Source organism: Engraulis encrasicolus, chromosome 16, assembly GCF_034702125.1.
Source record: "Engraulis encrasicolus isolate BLACKSEA-1 chromosome 16, IST_EnEncr_1.0, whole genome shotgun sequence".
NCBI lineage: Eukaryota > Metazoa > Chordata > Actinopteri > Clupeiformes > Engraulidae > Engraulis > Engraulis encrasicolus.
Window position 1 is genome coordinate 23,058,606 of NC_085872.1, and position 18,746 is coordinate 23,077,351.

The following is an 18,746-nucleotide window of genomic DNA, read 5'->3' on the forward strand; positions in this document are numbered from 1 at the left end:
ACACCTCTGTTGTCTACATTAACTTGCCTACATCTTTTCATTTGTTTGGCACACATGGCTATTGTTTTCCAGCTTGTTTTTCTTCTGTTAGTCCTCGTCATTTATGTGTGCTTCATGAGCACACATAATTAGTATTTCCTGAAAGTCTCTTGGTCTGGTTCAAGTAAAGATAGCCCAAAGGCCAAAAGCTGTGTGAATCTCTTCACTGACCTTTCTCTTTTCAGGAGAATGATTAAAGATGAAAACATGACTCAAGCAGACATGTTTCTGTCAGGTCACTTCACAGGACTTTGATTTGGTGGAAGGAAATGTAGATCTCTTCGGTCTCAGCTTCAGTTCAATTCTGGCTATTCAGTGAGTGGAGAAAAAAAAGTCTCTCTCGCTTTATGGACATTTGTGGTCCTCCATAGGAAAACTAAATGACATAGATAAATTAGTAAGTTAGATATCAGTGAGATATTGTCACATCTTGAAAATTGTTTTTAAAAAATATATAACTGGAGGGCTTTTTGCCTTTATTTCGATAGGACAGTGTAGTAATGACAGGAAGTGAGTTGGGAGAGAGAGACGGGGAAGGACAAAAGGACCCGAGCCGGACTCGAACCTGGGTCGGCTGCATAGCAGACGAGTGCCCTACCATTAAGCCATGAAAGGGCCATCTTGAAATGTTTTGTTCACAATAATCACATGATTGGTTCTATGTGATTATTGTGAACAAATGAAATGAAATGGAGGACCATTAGCATGTTCCTCACACATGTAGCCCTGAGTAATTAGCTTCCATACAGCTGATATTTTGCCACGAGGGCTTGCTATAGTAGCCTAGTTATGTATGTCCCCCTTGCATGCATATGCCTACTGGCAGTGTCTTGATTCCCATGATAATCACACATATTTTCATACAAAATGACACGCTGAGTGCATGTTATTTATCAACTTTTCTGTGATCTCAGTACCACCTCCACCAAGCTTGCATGACCGAAAGATGACTGTTCTGATGCCGTGTGTTTTCTAATGCCTCCAAGGTCCCATTAATCATGCCATAATTTCAGCAAAACTTAACACCTTAAATGTAGTTGGTATACATAGAACACAATGCATCTTGTAGTGTTTTCTGTCTGAGTGTTGTATGGTGTGAGGACTACTGAGTGTGAGTTTGTATTGCAGACTACCTGTGCAGAGCAGTGTGGCATTCAGGAGCACACAATCAGCACGGCCTCCCACAGAGCGGTATCCCACAAGGTAGAGGCAGTGCTTATAAGAGAAATAGAAATGAGAGAATGCACTTAAAATAGACCCGCTGTAGTTCAGTATGTTCTTTTTATTCTCTTTTTAAAAGCCCCATGATCCTGTGATATTAAGAGATTTCAATTGAGTTTATATAATATTCTGGCATGTTTGGGAATGCAATTTGACATGTGCTTTGATTTACAAAAAAAAAAGCTTGCCAGAAGAGTATTTAACACCAAAGCCAAGTGTAATGCTTTAAATTCTATTGTGAAAAGAAAACAGCTGGGTTTTTTTTTTGTCCTTAGGTCCAGTCGACATTTTATGCTGCTTCTAGCCAAGTGGCACTCTGTCAAATATAATAAAAATAGGGGTTAGTATTCTTTGCCAAAATAACTTTAAGACTATCAGTCACTATGAAAAAAATGTTCTTATCCACCGTGCTCAAAATAGTAACTTCCCAACAAATGAGGGCAACTTTGGCAAGTCACTGACACGTAATGTAAACACAGGGTGACACGTAATGTAAACAGTCAATCACAACCAACAAAGTGTTTCCACGTTTGTGTTACCAAGGTATAACACTGCATCTTTAAAACTGCCACATGCACATCAATCCATCCAAAAATAGGTATATTCATGGTGTTTTGTCTGTAGGGATTGAGTTATAAGAGTGGATTGAAGTGAAAGTGTTGTGTGTTGTGTCTTTGCTGAGTGTGAGTCCTTTAACACATTCATGCACACACAGAGACACACAAACACACACACACACACACACACACACACACACACACACACACACACACACACACACACACACACACACACACACACACACACACACACACACACACACAGAGGCCATTCTGCTGGGCTCAGATGGTGAGTGAGTGCGGCTCCATATTTCTGTCCTGTGGTCTCAGCCGATGGGCTTTGATGTACACCTTTCCTCAGCGGGACACCTGCCGGGAGGTCGGCAGTGACTGAGCACAAGCCCAATCTGTGACCCGCTGACACCTGGCACTCAGCGGACCCCGGAACCAGCCTACGGCCTACGGAAACTCACACACGGACATGGAGACAGATAGAGCTTCGGGCAGGGCTGGACTGTCCATCTGGCATAGCTGGCATTTCCCGGTAGGCCCTGCACTCTTGTGGGTCCCTATTTTCAGAAATGTGAAAATATATAATGTTTTACATTTCTGAAAATAGGGGCCCATGAGGGTGCGGGGCCCCACCGATGAGTCAGTTCTGCACCCTAATTATGAGGGGCCCCTTTAACCCAAAAGTGCCCGAGCCCTACCTCTCCTAAAGTACAGCCCTGGATACGGACACGCCCCTTCCCTCAGCGAGAGGGGAAGTTTCCTCTCCACAAGACCTGACTGATCTCCCACCAGAGCGAGCAGCGCTCCGCAGGCTGTGGCTAGCAGGGCGCTGGTAGTCGGCCATTAATATTCATATGGAGCTCAGATATTTAGACTCACGAGAGCGCATGTGTTGCAAGACTTGTTTTGCTAACCCACAACCCCTTGAGGTCTTGAAATAAATGGCCGTGTCAAAATACTGTCAGTGGTAGTTTCTATAGTGGGGGTTGCACTATTTCTGCACTAATGGCAGTGGTCTTCTTTGCTTTGCTTTATGTGCACCTGGGAGACCACCGTTAATCTCCATTCCTTTGAACAGATGCATTAACAAATGTCTGTAGTTATAGGAGGTTCTTAATAACACCGATATCAGGCATGGTGGCATGTTATGAAGGTGATTTCACAGCAGCACTAGTGTGATGTGGTGCTGCAGCATCAGCAGATGCAAGGCAATGTATCTGGAGAGTTTAGACCCCAACGCTGATGCATTTCTAATGAAGCAGTAGTGCATACTATTAATCATGCATCTTTATTACAGTTGGTAACAATGGTATCAAGGTACCAATGCTTTTTTTTTTACCACATATAATATATAGAAGTTATTCAGATGGATAAAAACATCAGTGCTTATAAATTAAAAAAAAAACATACTGTTTGAGCAACTCTGAGGAAATTATATGAACAGACTGCAAGTCATGTGCAATTATTTACAATACAGTATATTTATTCACCCACGCACACTCACCATTCACTGTGAAGTTCTTTAGGCTAGAGGTCTTATATGTCTCAAGTGCCTGCTTACATTGAGTCTGAGTGGTTTGCCATGAGTAGTTCTTTGTGCAGTAGGCTGTATGCGAGAACCTGCAACCAGGTCAGCACTGTTACAAACATCACAACTTTACCCATTAATCAAGTGGTGTGCTTGGAAAGAAAAACATCTTAAATGCATGAAATATGGCAGACTTGATGATTTGTGATCTTTCACTCATTCATTAACACACACGCACATACAGGTACGCACGCACACACAAAAACACACAAATGCACGCACGCACACCTTACTTCTGAATATTGCACGTTTATATAGAATTTGAAAAATAGAGATTGTATAAGTATTAGGTGTAATCCTATTAATAACCTTGTGATTATCCTAGTGACCAGTGCAGTGACCCTATATCTAAAATCTATAGCACATGCGTTGAAGGCATTTAACACAGCAGCTTTTTGTAGCTTCCACTTAACACGCCACTGCACGAACATATTCATGTAATTCATTTCGAGAGCAATATTGTGCTTCAGATGATGGGATCCATCTAATTGTGTTGTATGACATGTGCTCTTGATCTGCCTCCATACCTGGCACATACCCAGTAGTAGACCTAACAACTCTAAGCTTTACCTTCGGTTGTAAGCGTATTAGGGCTGTACCTAACAATATTGCATTGTCGAACTGAGAAATCGTGATACGCAGAGTCGCGATACTGTATCACGGTGCAAGAAGGCAGTACTGTGATATACCCTTTCACAGTATCCTCAATTGAAGCATCATATTTGTGTAAAGAAGCAAAGAATGAACTTAACAAGATAGATTAAAAAAAACCTGTGGGGTGTGTCAAACCATAGGTCCAATATCGTGGTACGAACCAAATCGTGAGTTGAGTGTATCGTTACAGCCCTACTACAGCATATGCCTCATTTGTTTCATGGTCAGGGCAACACCTTTCCCTGCTGATCAGGCGCGGAGTGGCCGTCGGGAGATCGGGGACTTGTCCCGGTGGGCCGCGGCCGTGAAATGTAATAATGCGGCCGCATTGTGTTCTTAATCGGCCCTGAAGTATTGACATTATACTTATTAGCACTGACTTCCCACTTTCCACTTTCCTATATTTCAGTAAGGCTGACTAGCCAATGTTTATACCGCATACCAGACGGCAATACCTCACTGACGGTGTCAAACAGTAAATTGGCCACACCCCTTCTCTACTGATAATTTTCATACACCGTAGATCGCGGAAGTTTACAAGATCTTAGTAACACAGTTTCGTTTTCAGTATTTGAAGAACCTGTGATATGTATATTGGTTACCAAAGGATGGAAATATTAACAAATTATGATTTATTTTCCGATTTCCACACGACTGTTACAGTTTACAGTCTTTCCAGTCCCGATTCACTTGCTCTGTGGTTATTGACTTGGGTTACGAACAGACTCCACCAAGTGGTAAGGAAGAGAACTGCGCCTAACAGAAGCAATGGGTTTTGTTTTGATTTGTTAGACCGTCAGTACATCTCCTTATAGTCGAAATCAGGGCTCTAAATTAACTTTTTCCACCACCAGCCAATTTGGCTAGTGGACATTTTTTCTTACCAGCCAAACAGAAGTTCAACTAGCCATTTTTTTTTCTCGCCAAAATAAACTATGCTTTAGGCTAATTATTTTTTTAAATTATGGCCATTTTGTTCAACTATGTCTACAACACAGATAGGCCTACACTATAGGCCTGCATACTATGCCTATGTAATAAGCATATTATAGGCTATTTTTTCATTATTTTTTAACTTCTGCATTATTTTTTACTTTCATTACTTAGGCCTGATCAATTTCATTAGTTTTTATTCAATTCCTCTGAAAACAGTGAATCACATCTCAAGCCACTCACATAACAGACCTTAACATACAGTAAACACAGCCAAACACTACAAAACCTCACATACGCACACCCTAAGGAAGGAGCAGAGATGAGAGGAAAATGAGAGGAGAGAGGAGGAGCTCTTCTCTACCATGCGCAACAAAATGACAAGAAGCCTATGTTTAACTAAAAGTAAATAATATCACGGGAATCTTCATTTGTTACTTCCATAGCTTCGTCGTTAGTTGCTTTTTTGTTATTCTCTTTTCGATGGCGTGGGCTTTCCAACTTAGTTGCGCGCGCAAGGACTCGGAACATTTCAGAAGACAACTGACAGCTACGCTCACACTACTCTGACAGTCAGCTCTCCTCCTCTGTCCTTGTCGCAATTTCGTTCCACAACCACCTTTTTAACGTCACTACTATTACTGTTACAATTACTACTGGCATTCACCAATACAGAGAACCTTGCTCTAACCCCCGCCACATTCTCATCACTCGCACAAAACATACAGAACAGAAGTAGCTCTATGCATAATCTGCGTTAGTCCTGTTATTGAAACGGTCAGGCCCTCGCAGCTTCAAAAAGGCAGCCTGTTACAGCAAGGTTCATGCTAGTAGCAGTAGCAGTACTAGTGACGTTAAAATGTTGTAGCGAAAGCGACGGGAGCATAGGAGGAGAGCTGCCTGTCAGAATAGTGTGAGCGTAGCTGACAGAAGGCTGGTCATCTGAAATGTTTTCAATCCTGGCGCGCGCAACGGCATGGAGTTGCCGCTCGCTGCACTGGAAAGCCCACGGTGGGAGGCTACGTCGTGACGCAAGTGTCCATGGGTAATGTAGGAAATCTCGCCGTCTAACGTTTGTCATAGCAGCGGTTTACCGTTCATACTTTACCGTACTCGGGCGCCACTAGCCAAATAGGCGGGTAGGTATTTTTTTCTACTAGCCAATATTATTTTTCACCCGTGTTTGGCGGGTTGGCGTGTGTTAATTTAGAGCCCTGGTCGAAATAATATTATTATCATACATATATTTATATGTGGTACATTTAGGATGTAGCCTATGTCTGAAGAAATGGAACAAAATAATTACCACACAATATTCTGATGTGACCAGTGCTGGGTGTGTAGCCTAAGCTGTGGATTAAAGTAGAGTGATTGCAAGAAACAAAGACATTTGCTGCGACGAAGACAGCGTTTTAAGGTAGGCCTACACCGTTTGGTTATACATTTTGTTGACTTATGGTTGTGGTTTGAAGTAGCTATTAGGTTTGGCTTATTTGCTGCATGGTGGGTTTATTGCACAATGTAGACAGACTTTTTGTAAGCTATGGCTACTATACTATATTTTGTAAGCCTACTCTTCTAAAAATCCCCACACTCAAAACTCAAAACATTTGCATGGAACAGTAGCGTGATGTAGACTAACCTAGTAGGCCTATGAATGCTTTGGACTGTGATGATGGCTCCAGTTGTGTAGTCTACGTTTTGAAGTGGGTATACTGTATATTTGAGCATTTTTTGATGTGTGTATAGTCTACTGTATATATTTGTGCTATTGTAAATAATGGATCAATCAATTTTAAGTGGGTATACTGTAATCCCTGAAATTTTGAAATGGGTGCGTATACCTGCGTTTTACGTAGACTACACCACTGGCTGTGCATTTCATCAAGGTGTAGGCTACAATTCTCCACTTCAGGTTGATATTTTGACAACACTAATGTCCACATGTAGTACGACTGCAGATTTCGTGGCTTTTGTCTTTTTGGTTAGGAAACCATGTTGTTCGCTTTGTTTTTTTTTGGGTTTTTTTTGTTTTTTTTTAAAAGAGGGCCGCCAAGGGGAAAATTCTCCCGGTGGGAAAAGGTGGGCCACTCCGCCCCTGCTGCTGATGAACAGCCTGTGGGAGGTGAAGATGGTTGCTGCATTTTGTCTATGGCGGTGGAGTTTTATGGCTTTTTATGGACGTCTTGGAGGTTGTTAGAGCTGTAATTGTCAATTTGCATACATAGGCATAGGCAAGACAATGTTGTTTTTGATTAAGTTGGCCGGCGTATTGACTTAACTCATTGAAAATGCATTAATAGCTACCTTCTGGATCCAGTTTGCTTAATCACTTGTTTTTCAAAACACTACTGATTAAATCTTCTTCATTGCAGACATAATTGTAAATTTATGGAAGAGTGCTGAACTCATGCATCTTCTTAATCGCCCCACAGTAACTTTTTTGGCACTTTTGAGAAAAGTTCCTCTAAAGGGAAAGCTTTTTACATGGCAAATTACATTTTATGTCGCGTTTCACAACATCATACATCAATCTTTTGCATATATTCACTCACCCATCTTGTGCCATGCAATAAGGTCTAAGCAGCTGACTGGTGTAACGTGATGTGGAGTTTACCCATGTGCATGTGCATTTAGCCATTGTTTTACAGGTGACCAGAATAAGTCAGTTAATCTGTGGCCATTATAATTGCTTCCTGATCCACAAGCTCTTATTAACTAGAGAGAGAGAGAGAGAGAGAGAGAGAGAGAGAGAGAGAGAGAGAGAGAGAGAGGCAAACAGACAGACCTAGAGAGACAGAGAGAGTTCCTTTGGGGGCAATTGCCTTGTTCTTCTCAGACTTGGATGCCAACAGTTATGAGATTCTGCCTCTGAAAGATGTCAGTGGCTGCCTGTAAATAATAAATAGGAGCATCTGCTGGATCCCGTTATTTAGCCTTTACGTTCCCTCTCATTAAGTCTGTGAGTCTAGTCCTCTGGGCTGTTTACTCTCCTATAGAGATATGTACCCAGAGGGCCGGGGCACTGGCAAGATGTGTAAACAAGTGTTACACACTTGAACCTGACAGGTATTGTGGGGAAATAAATAGCCTTTGCCAAAATAATAGTGGGTTTCAAAGGGCGTGAGCTGTTGTGAGTAAAGCACAATCTGAACAAATGCTGAAATAAAGCACTGACCGAGAACAGAACTATCCAAAATTGTCTTTATTTTCCCGGGCGGAGAATGACATAACAATAAACCTGTGCCTGTGCCTGTACTGTAATAACAAATTCCAACTCATTGTGAACAGGACACATTGGGCTCTGATAGAACCACTATACCTAGTCAGACACTTGACTGCTGACCTTTCGTGATTTGTATGTACAGTACAATTTGTACCACCCATGATTGTCCAGGTGCTCACTCGTTAGCATCCAGACCCTCCGAAGGGGGGAATGATGGGAAAAGTTTGAGAACCACTGCTTTAGCTGTTCTCCACATAGCTGAGAAGTGGAGCTCACATTTGAATTTTATTAAGCCCAAAGGCAAGGCCTCAGAAAATGGCATACTGATGAAGGTGTTTAAAGATTTAAAATGAGCCGACTGCTTAACTGAAACTGTTCTTTATACTGCACACATATTCTACTACCTCCCATATCTATTGCAACAAGACAACGGCAGGCCCCTGTGTCCATTTGTGTAGGCTAAGAATAGCAATAAAGCCATAACTATACATGATAAACATGCCATTGAAACACATTGCACAACAGATAGGCACATGGTGTAAAAAGAATCGTACAGGTAATAACAATTCGATAGAAAATGGCATAAATTAATTTCTCCCTGGGGAGAAAAGGTACTCTACTCTACTCTACTCTACTCTACCCTTCATTCAATACCCCCAAACTTGCCTTGTGCTGTGGTAGACCATTGAAGAAGGCGAGGCAAGTGCAAAAGACCCCGTGTGCCATGTTAAAGCTCATGAACCCATGAAAGAAAAACTATTTAGTGTGGCTTTAAGTATCAATGACTTATTCAGAATCTTCCGTGTCATTCATAGTAAATATATTTTGAACGATTTGTTCTTTTTTCAAAATGAGATTAAATTACTGGTGACTAAATAGCTAATTAGCTACATAGGCTTGAGTTAATCAGGACTATTACATTCAGGACTATCAAGCATTTCCACTTCCAAGTTGTTGAGCAGCTAATACAAATAAATACTAAATGAGTTTTTTTCACGGTTTGGTTGTCAAAGTGTTCATAATGTTCTGCATGATGAGTTGAACACAGCAGTTCACAGTTATAAGGTCATTATTACACCTCTGTATAATGTTTCATACAGAAAGGAAAACAATGTTTTATGCAGGAAGAAACTTTTATAAACATTTAATGAAAAATGTATTGTCTCTGCAGATACTGTGCGTGTTTATGTGTGTGTGTAACAGAGAGAGAGAGAGAGAGAGAGAGAGAGAGAGAGAGAGAGAGAGAGAGAGAGAGAGAAATGTCAGATTAATTAGTGCAGAGTCGCTGAACAACACAACAGACTCATCGCGCCGCCCTGACCCCAGGTTTGCTTTTCTGCTGGGAATCATGTTGGCTACCTCCCAGGGCACGCCTCCGGCCTCTATGCCACAGCCCCGCTTCCCCACTCCACTGAGGCAACAATGCAGAGAGCCCACAGCACAGTCACAGAAGCCATTACTAAAACATGGCCTGCCTGCACCAGTCGCAACACATAAACTTGTGTTTTTTTATGCCATCCCTCTCATTTCACTGAAATGTAACATATTTATTAATTTCAACTTACAGCGAGTCGTTTGAAATTTCCATACCGATTTGATATGGGTTTTTTTGTTGGTCTTTTCATTTATTTTCTCCAACTCCTCCTGACTTCATCATGTATCACTTGAGGACACCGGATCCAGAGGCCGGGCCACCACATCTACTGTAAGCGTCTCCTTTTGCCATCCTCCTCGCCAGCCTAATCTCCCCCTGTAATGAAGCTGGGACACAGAGAGGCACAGTTGCTGCTTCACAGTGCTGCCTGCCTTAGCCTGCCTTTTATGTAGAGAGAGACACACATGGTGCGCACAGAAAGAGGTCTTCTGGGGGGCGGCTGGCAGATGGCGTGCCTCTCAGATAAAGGCGGCATCAGTGTGACAAGTGGTGCGGCTCCACAGGCCTCTCTGCACAAGAACCCCGCACGGCAGAAGCATCAGGGTGGGTGCCGCCGCGCCACGCCGCCGAAGCTGGCACTGCCGCCTGCTGCAGTCACAGTGCAAATTCTACACTCTTGAGCACAAACGGCGAATCAAAGTGCACGCTCGAGGAGACATTGACATTTTTTCGGGGACAGTGAAAGGCTTGAAGGGAGAGAACTGAAGGGCCGTGTGTGTGTGTGTGTGTGTGTGTGTGTGTGTGTGTGTGTGTGTGTGTGTGTGTGTGTGTGTGTGTGTGTGTGTGTGTGTGTGTGTGTGTGTGTGGCAGTGTCCCAGACTATTATGTTTACACGAGGTAGGCAGGAGCTTGTGTTGCGTTACCCACCATTCACCCATGCTGCAAAAAGCTGTGACAAAGAAGAGCTTGGTGTCTGTCAGAAATAAAGAATAAATCATCAAACACTTTCTCTTGTGTGGCTCTCTATCATCAAAGAAGAGATCCATGTGGCTGCATGCAAAATCCACACACAATACATTTGAGTATTCCCATATACTACCTCTTATGTGTGTTGTGAACCCAAGGCATACTTTTCAAATAAAATCCATCTACTAGTGTATTGGCGCATTTTTGTATCACAGTTACTGCATAATATTGTGGCTGTGCTGTAGGCCTACATGGAAAATACAAACATAGCATAGCATCTTACTAGAGTAATTCTCCTTCTCTTCCTCAACAAGACCCAGCAGGAATACCTAGGCTACTATATACTGTAGGCACCAAATGAGTTAAGATGCAAAACAATGTGGGGAGGAGAAGCTTTTCTGTCAACCCCTTACCTCTCATGGGCTCTTTTGTTTCTGATGTTTGGGCAGGAAAAAAACTACATGCTCATTTGTCAGTTAAGAAGCAAAGTGGGCATTAGCTGTGGAAAAAAGGGGGTGTTACGAGACATATGGGTCTTTAAGTGACCCTGGGAGAGATACATGGTGGATGGGCGCCACCATAGAAACCAATTAAAGGCGGCGCAGAGGGGCTGGTAATGTATGCATTATGAGCATTCAGCCTGGGTAATGAAGCCCACTCCAGAGCTTGGCGTTGGTTAGGGCTGACACAGAGGCCCAAGCACACCTTGGGGCAGCCAGCTGGCCATGAGGTATGGGGGCGGGCATGGCTGAGAACAGGCTCCTCTGGCTTTCTCTCCCTAACCTACCCCTTCACCACTGTAATCAATGCAAATTTCAGACAGGGTATTGTCTGTTTTCAAGGTTCCAACAGTACTGTTTCAGATTGTTTTTGTTCCTTGTCTGCAATACAGCTTATACTAGTAGGGATGGGAATTTTTGACAAACACAATATGTGAAAATCGATGAACGTTATTAAAATATTCAAATACTATTCAAACATTATTCTCCTTGTAAACAGTGTGTGTGACTTTCTGACACACTGTGTGATAAATTAAAGGTTATCCATTGATATTTGCTGGTCAAATGTAGAAATTTAACAAAAGATACAAGTCTTCATTGTCACTTAACACAGTAAAGGAGGACCATTCAGAATTGTTTTATGCCTCATGTTTATATGTGGATATTGTGGCCAAAATTTTGAATTTTCGAATTCAAAAGGAATATTCTAGATACATATCGAATATTCAAAAATCGAGTGCCATTACTAGCTGGCCTTTATTCACGCGCGCACATAGGTGCCGTTAGGGGGGGAAAGGTGTTACAGATTCTAAGGGCCCAAACAGTGACAGCACTGAAAGGGGCCCTTAAGGGGGTCCAAATTTGAATTTTTCATGGGGTCCTACATTTCTGGTGGCGCCCCTCCGCACGCGCACACGCACAGCCAGTCACATTAGCACACAGCACAAGTCACATCAGAATAAGTCTTTTATTTACATGGTGTATCAGCAGATACAAAAAACCCTTTTACACTGTATTCAAAATGTGCAATAGGTTGTTATACAGCCTTGCCCTTCAAAAACAGGAAAAAGCACATGAATGCTTATACTGCATTCTTGAAGGGCGTCCTAAAGACCTGGAACGAACCAAAAACCATAAAATCACTGCAGCCATAGGCATCAATAACCACCCAAGCCACCACTAGTTCAACTCTACTACTTTTTTTTTTTTTTAACAGAGGCTCACACCTAAGCGACTTTCAAGCTTAGTCATTCTAACCACATTGAAATGACATTCTCTGTATTCATAAGTTATCAAAGGCCGTCAGTAATTATGGAGAGAAATGATACAATTTTTACAACGTACCAAACATGTGGATAATGTGGATACATGTCTATAAAAATCTGAATAAAGTAAGGCCCAAAGCAACATAATATAATTAGTATGAACAGATGTAAATCTCCCTAATGGCCATACCCAAGGATAAGAAAATGGACAGCACTGGCTGGATATAATTAGATACTTTAATAAAATACTGACTTAACCAGCAGCTTAAACGAGAGAGGGATGACATATTTAGTACGTAATGATGACTTTTAAAACTGTTGCACTTTTGTCTTATCTTAGCCCTGTAAACGTCTTTTTCTGTCTCACAGGAAATAGCCAAGTGTTTTGTCATCGGAGTGAGAATATTAATAGCATACGATCAGTACCGGTTTCAAAATATTATTCTATTGCCTGTATAGCTAAGCAGGTTCAATAACCAAACAGACCACACATTTGGTGCCATTTTTCCTTCTTGCTGCCAAGTGTAGGTAAAGCAGCCATGCTTGGTTAAAAGGTATGCTGACAATGGCAATTGGCCCCATTTCACTTTTAAAACATTGTCGTCAATCAATATCTCTCCTTCACCCCACCATTTCCATTCAAAATGCTGAAAACCCTTTCTGTCCAGCTCAGTGTATCCAGGCTTGCCGGTTATGTGGCTCTGTTTCCCTTTTTGTCATCACAGGAATGTTGGCTTGTCACGGACCATCTCCACATGGCCGTGGAGAATATGAACATTTAGCCAAAATAGTGATGATGCATGTAAAGTCAGAACAGTCATAAAACAAGTATAAGAAACGGACACCTTCATTGTGATTTGTTCTGCATGGTACAATAAAGCCAGCGTTTAAACTTCCTTTACCACATGCTAGATAGCCATCATACCTTATGAGCCATGATACATGTTTAAAACTTCACTTGTGTCGCAGAAGTGAACATACTACACTCTGAAAATACCCAGATTATTGACTCTGATGTGACAGAAGTAATAAGCATTAACAGTTGTATTCTGTATGAAAAAAAATAAAAATAATAATTCATGGTTAGAACTGTATTCAATCACTGGAATTCGCGGCATGGATTACTTTCAAATGTTTGCCTTGGGAACATCCAGTCAAAGCAGTAACATGATGCATTGAAGATGACATGCTGACCAAACAAATTTAAACATTTGGACGGTAGTGTCCAACTTCTGTGACCTACATGATCTGAATAGAGCCTAGACTAAAAGTTGGACTTCCAACTTACATCATTCCAAGAGACACTTTTTATGCATTTTCCAAATAAAAAACAATTAATACAAACCCATTTAAATTAGAGTTGAAAAGCAAGATGCAAATGTGTTCGCAGCTTTTGGAATAAGACAGAATTGTCTTCCCTTTCAATATGCACTCCTTAACCTTTACCTGCCAGGAGTTGTTGCAATGATCTGTCAAGAATTTTAAAAGTGTGCCTCGATGATACTAAAAATACTTTCAAAAATAACACCATTGGTAATACATTTTTGTTTCTGCAATATGAGGGGTATTTTGGTGAAATTCAGCTCTTTGGAGCTCCTACAGGTGACAAAAGTCAACACCTTAATACTTGAACAGTTTTTAAAAAAGGATTACATGCAAAATGTCATCCAAGTAAAGAAACAATGTAGTTACATGATTAGAATATGGGAATTAAAGATGTCTTTTCAAGCACACAAAAAGTACCGTTGAATTGAAAAAAGAGAAAAGGTTCAAATAGTAAAATTTAGAAAAAGAACAGGTCGGAGTCATGGGGTCCACATTCTACTGCCTGGAATAAGGGAGGCTATAAAATACAACAACCAAATTAAAACCAAATTAAAAAAGCAACAATTAACATACATTTTAGCTTCAGATATCCTTCCTGTAGAAAGTCAACTTGAGTGGACATGGAAGTGCACTGCCTGTGTGGCCAGCTAATGTAGCTTATAAGTATGGCTTTTTTGAGACAGCATACAACACACACAGAGGAAGCATTGTCCGTGCGTAAAACTCTGGGTGACCGCAGGTACTTTGAAAACCACTGAGCCAACGTGGGAGAGGACAGAGGGAATGAAATGATGACTCCAGAGGATTGTGTGAATCTGTGCACAAACAATGTGTCAAGAGTTACAGAAAAAAAACATACAAGCAACCCCATAACAGCATTAGACATTTTCCCTGTGTGCATCCTCGGCTGATTATGTTTAAGTTAGTAAAGCTTGGGCATTTCCTGTGCTTCTCATGTTTCCTTATTTGGGATATGCATGTGTTTATGCAAACAAAAACAAATAAAAAAGGACTACATTGTCCAAAAAATACAGATCCTCACAACCAAAAGGATGGCACTCTAAGCTTTTCTCATCTTGAACATGCAGAACATATTCCAGTATGTTTTGATCCTCTTTATCACATTCTTTGCCACTTGATAAGTTATGCCCAAAAACATGACTATCCAATCTAGAAGGGGGACATCATTACTCACTAACACACAAACAAACATCACTTTTCATCTTTTCTTTAAAAACAAAAAAAAAGAAACAAAAAAGAAATGGCACCAGAACATGTCTAGAAGTCATTAGAACCTGCTTTGTTTTTAAATCTATCCCAAAAGTGCAAGTAGCAAGCAAGTCTTGGTTGGTTCCAAGACCGTATCAACCATTTTCAATAGTGCTTTTCCTGTAAGTAATCTTTCATTTTATTCGGTAAAGGCAATTTCTGGATCAAGTCTATCCGTGTGTATTGTCGAATGACAAATCGGCAGAGATACTGCAGGGACCGCACTTGCATAAACCGGGACACGGGGTTGGTCAGTCTGACGGGGTAGGTTGCAGATCCAGGCAGACGCGACCTGGAGTAGCAGAAGGCTCCACTTTCAGAATCCTTGATCGAGTGTTCTATGAGGTCCACGATGGACGTGTGGCCCTCTACGTCCGGCTGCTCGTAGAAGCTGAAGCTGCCATTGGAGTGTTCTATTCTAGTGTGGAGCGTCTTACCCTGGGAGCGGAAGCTGAGGCTGAGCAGGTACCGGTCGTCTGAGCTGTCCCGGACCAGGAACGACCCGTCCGCCAGGTTGGTGAGTTTCTCCTCCGCCTCCCACCGCGTGATCGGCCCCCAGTACCAGCCCTGCCTGGCCAGCTTCTTCAGCTCCGTGGTCAGGCTGGTCACCACCATGGGCCCGTTGCTCTGCACCGCGTCGTAGACCCGCCGGACCCCCGGCGCCGTGTTGGGGTCGAAGTTGAGGTGCTGCAGGACCCGCTCGGCGACCTGAGCGTGCGTGCCACTGAACCCTGGCAAGGTCCTGCCACGGAGGCTGCCTGGAAGCGGAGGTAGCAACGGAGAGAGGGGGGCCTCGAGCTGAGAGCCTTGTTGTTGCAGTAGGACGCTGGCCGTGCTCAGCAGCAGTCTGTTCACCGAGGGCTCCATGAAGATGTCCGGGGACATCAGCTCTTGCTCGATGGGGTCCTCCTCCTCCTCGTCCACGTCCACGTTCAGGGAGCACCTGTCCGACTGGGGCCCCACCTCCATCGGCGACGTGCTGTCCAGGCAGAAAGAGCGAGACCCTTCCTCAGAATACAGGCCGTCATCTAAAGGCATTGTGTACTGAATATAGTCCTGAGCTGCAAGGCCAATCACTACAGGCACATTTTCGTCGATTTCCAAGTGAAGGTCGCCGTTCTGCGGCTCGGCGTCCTTCAGCGAATCGCTCGACTCTGAAAAGAGACCATCTCTGGGAAATCCGAGGAAGTCTTTGCGGACGCCGTTCAGCGCAGGGCTAGCAGCAGACGTGTGGATCAAGGCGTTCACGGTGGCCTCCATCTTCATGCACGTGTCTTCCGAGTTGGCCGGTCGGAGGGGCCACGGCGTCGGACTGTAGTGGTGGCTCCGCGAAGACGTCGACCTCAGCGAGGACTGCGACTTCAGGTCACTAAAACTAATGGGGGCAGAGGACGACGAGAACGTGTCATCGTCCACAGAACTGACGGACGGCGAACTCCCTTTGACTTTCACTTTCTGTTTTGTAGACAGTCTCCTTTTCAGGGTACCCATAAGGCTCTCGCTCTTGGACCGGTTCTTGGAGCCTTTCTCCTCCTCATTGTCAAAGTCACTCGTGACCAGGTCTTTGCTGTAGCAGCCCCCGAACAGGGAGTCGTCTGCTGCAAAGCTGGCTGCCAGGGTCGATGGTGCCGCAAACTCGTTTTCATCTTTACCTTTTATATTTAGAGACTTTCTTATTGTCTTAAGGCTTATTTTCTTCATTCTGGTAGTTACTCCCCTGTTTTGGCAAGGGGGTGACTCAGGCAATGCTTCACAGATGACTAAGTTGCCCGTCCCTCTGCTTCCACATTGCTTATCTTGTGGATACCACAGCCATTCCTGGAAAAAAGAGGAAAGAGACAGAAATGTCAATTTAGAATTCAATATACAGGAGTATGTATACACTACACTGGCCACCTTTCCCTAAAAGAAATGATGACACTAAAAATCAAAAAAAAAAAAACATACATTCCACCAGACATTAGATCAACATAGATAACAAAAATGCATGACCACCTAAATAGGCTATGATCAAATAAACACTGTCAAAACAAGAGATGAGCAAGCTGTGTATAAAAAAATGCATAAAGGCTTTTGAGTTTACATCATCCAGCTGAAAAAGAGAAAAATCAACACTCAGCACCTAGCATTTTCCATCTTTCTCCCCAGGGACTTTGTCCTCCCTAGCATTTGATAAGCCACTGTTAGGTACACCATGGGAAAACAACAGATGCAGAGCAATCGTTCACAAGAATAACACTTTAATAAGTCACTTTCAAGAATGAAAGTCTATTATTTTCGTATGTTCATACAATTGAGGACAACGTTATAACATGTATGTCAAAACCCAGAGGGTTCAACACCAAATAGCATTTTAGCATGCTAGTAGACACCTTTCAGGATGGAGCTGACACTTGAAGTAAATAACTGGCAGAGCTGCCCTTACATTTAAATTGTGAGAGATGTATACTTAAAAAATACATTTCAAAGACGATCATCAAAATACCCATCACCATAATATTCATAGCTGTACTGACATTGTAATAGTAATGTGTGTATCCTTTATTATTGGACACAATCGAACTCATCAGGCTATCCAGGTAGAGCTATGCTACCCAAAATATTTAGCTAGTTAGCTTGGCTAATGCTAACTTGACAACTAGCTATGCTTAGCATATTGTACACACATTAAGAAACCTGTTTTCCAACAATGATTAACTTCATAATCCGTTAAAATCTAATATGATGATATCAACACGTTTACCTCTTGTGCTGTCACATCCAGCAGACCGAAGGCGGCGAACCGTTGTTTCCGTAATGTATCCCAAACTGCTCTGAATCACATACTGGCATGAAAGAAGAAGCTAATGTAGCTAACATTTAGCCTACAACTCAAACCATCAGATGCATCAGTCTTGATGTATTCGTTGGCTATGGCTAACTAGCTCACCAGGCTAAATGGTTTAAAATCGCTTTGCAGAATTTTGTACCAGCGCTTAACAGTACAAAACACAGTTCGGGGTGAAATGTGTTTTAGTGCGAGGCATTTTCTCGAAGTTTGAACGTATCAGAAATCATGATGGTAGGTATTTAAAACTTTTCTCCCCCTTTTCAGTCGTCCTCCTGCTCTACCCCTTTGTTTGCTGTTGCATCATGGGAAAGGGGTAGGTGGTGTGTGGATTTGTCTGAAGGGAGGACCTGGGGTCGTTGATCTGCATACAGCACCACAGAAGCTGTTGTGTCTATTATGGAAGGCTAGGAGGCTATTTGACGGTATTGTCCTTGGCATGGCAGGCAGAATAGCCTATGCATTAATTAGTGGGCAACATTAAATTGATCTTAATATAGGCCTATCTATTTATGTTTATCTATGAACACCAGTGTGTCATGTAAGGGCACCTAACACAGATCACCTATAATTTCTCCTAAATTGTGGTCCAATCTTTAGGCTATTTGCCTCCAGCAGTAGCCTAACATTTTTAGTTATTCATCAGCCAAGGCAATTTGACATTGATATATTTCAATAAAATCTAATCTGTTCTAATACTAGGCCTATGTGTGTTAGGCCTCTTGTGGATATCAGTAGGTAAATGTATGGAGCCACACCGGTCATATTACTCTTAAGAGGTAGCAGCATAGGTCCACATTTATATTGTCCATGTTGACCTGATAGGCCCTATTCACCTTTTTACTTGAGAGCAAAAGTTGCCTGGTGCCTGGGTGGACCGAACCAAAGAGAAGGATGCTTTTTAAATGTCGCAAAGATAGGCTACCTCAATTTACAACTATTCCAATTGCACATCATTTTCCGTTGACTTCATGGGTTATGAGAA

The 18,746-nt window shown here is 42.4% G+C and overlaps 1 protein-coding gene across 1 annotated transcript; it reads right to left on the reverse strand.

The window, feature by feature from the left end:
* Window positions 1–12,027: 12,027 nt before the first annotated feature.
* On the reverse strand, window positions 12,028–18,062 carry socs6b (suppressor of cytokine signaling 6b). Its single transcript, XM_063219025.1, has 2 exons — window positions 17,678–18,062; window positions 12,028–16,752 (listed from the first exon to the last, which is right to left on the reverse strand). Exon 2 carries the CDS (start codon window positions 16,633–16,635, stop codon window positions 15,040–15,042), a length of 1,596 nt encoding a protein of 531 aa, XP_063075095.1. The 5' UTR covers window positions 16,636–16,752; window positions 17,678–18,062; the 3' UTR covers window positions 12,028–15,039.
* Window positions 18,063–18,746: the final 684 nt, after the last annotated feature.

Coding starts and splice junctions, on each gene's coding strand:
- socs6b (XM_063219025.1), bottom strand. CDS start 16,635: ATGAAGAAAATAAGCCTTAAGACAATAAGAAAGTCTCTAAATATAAAA.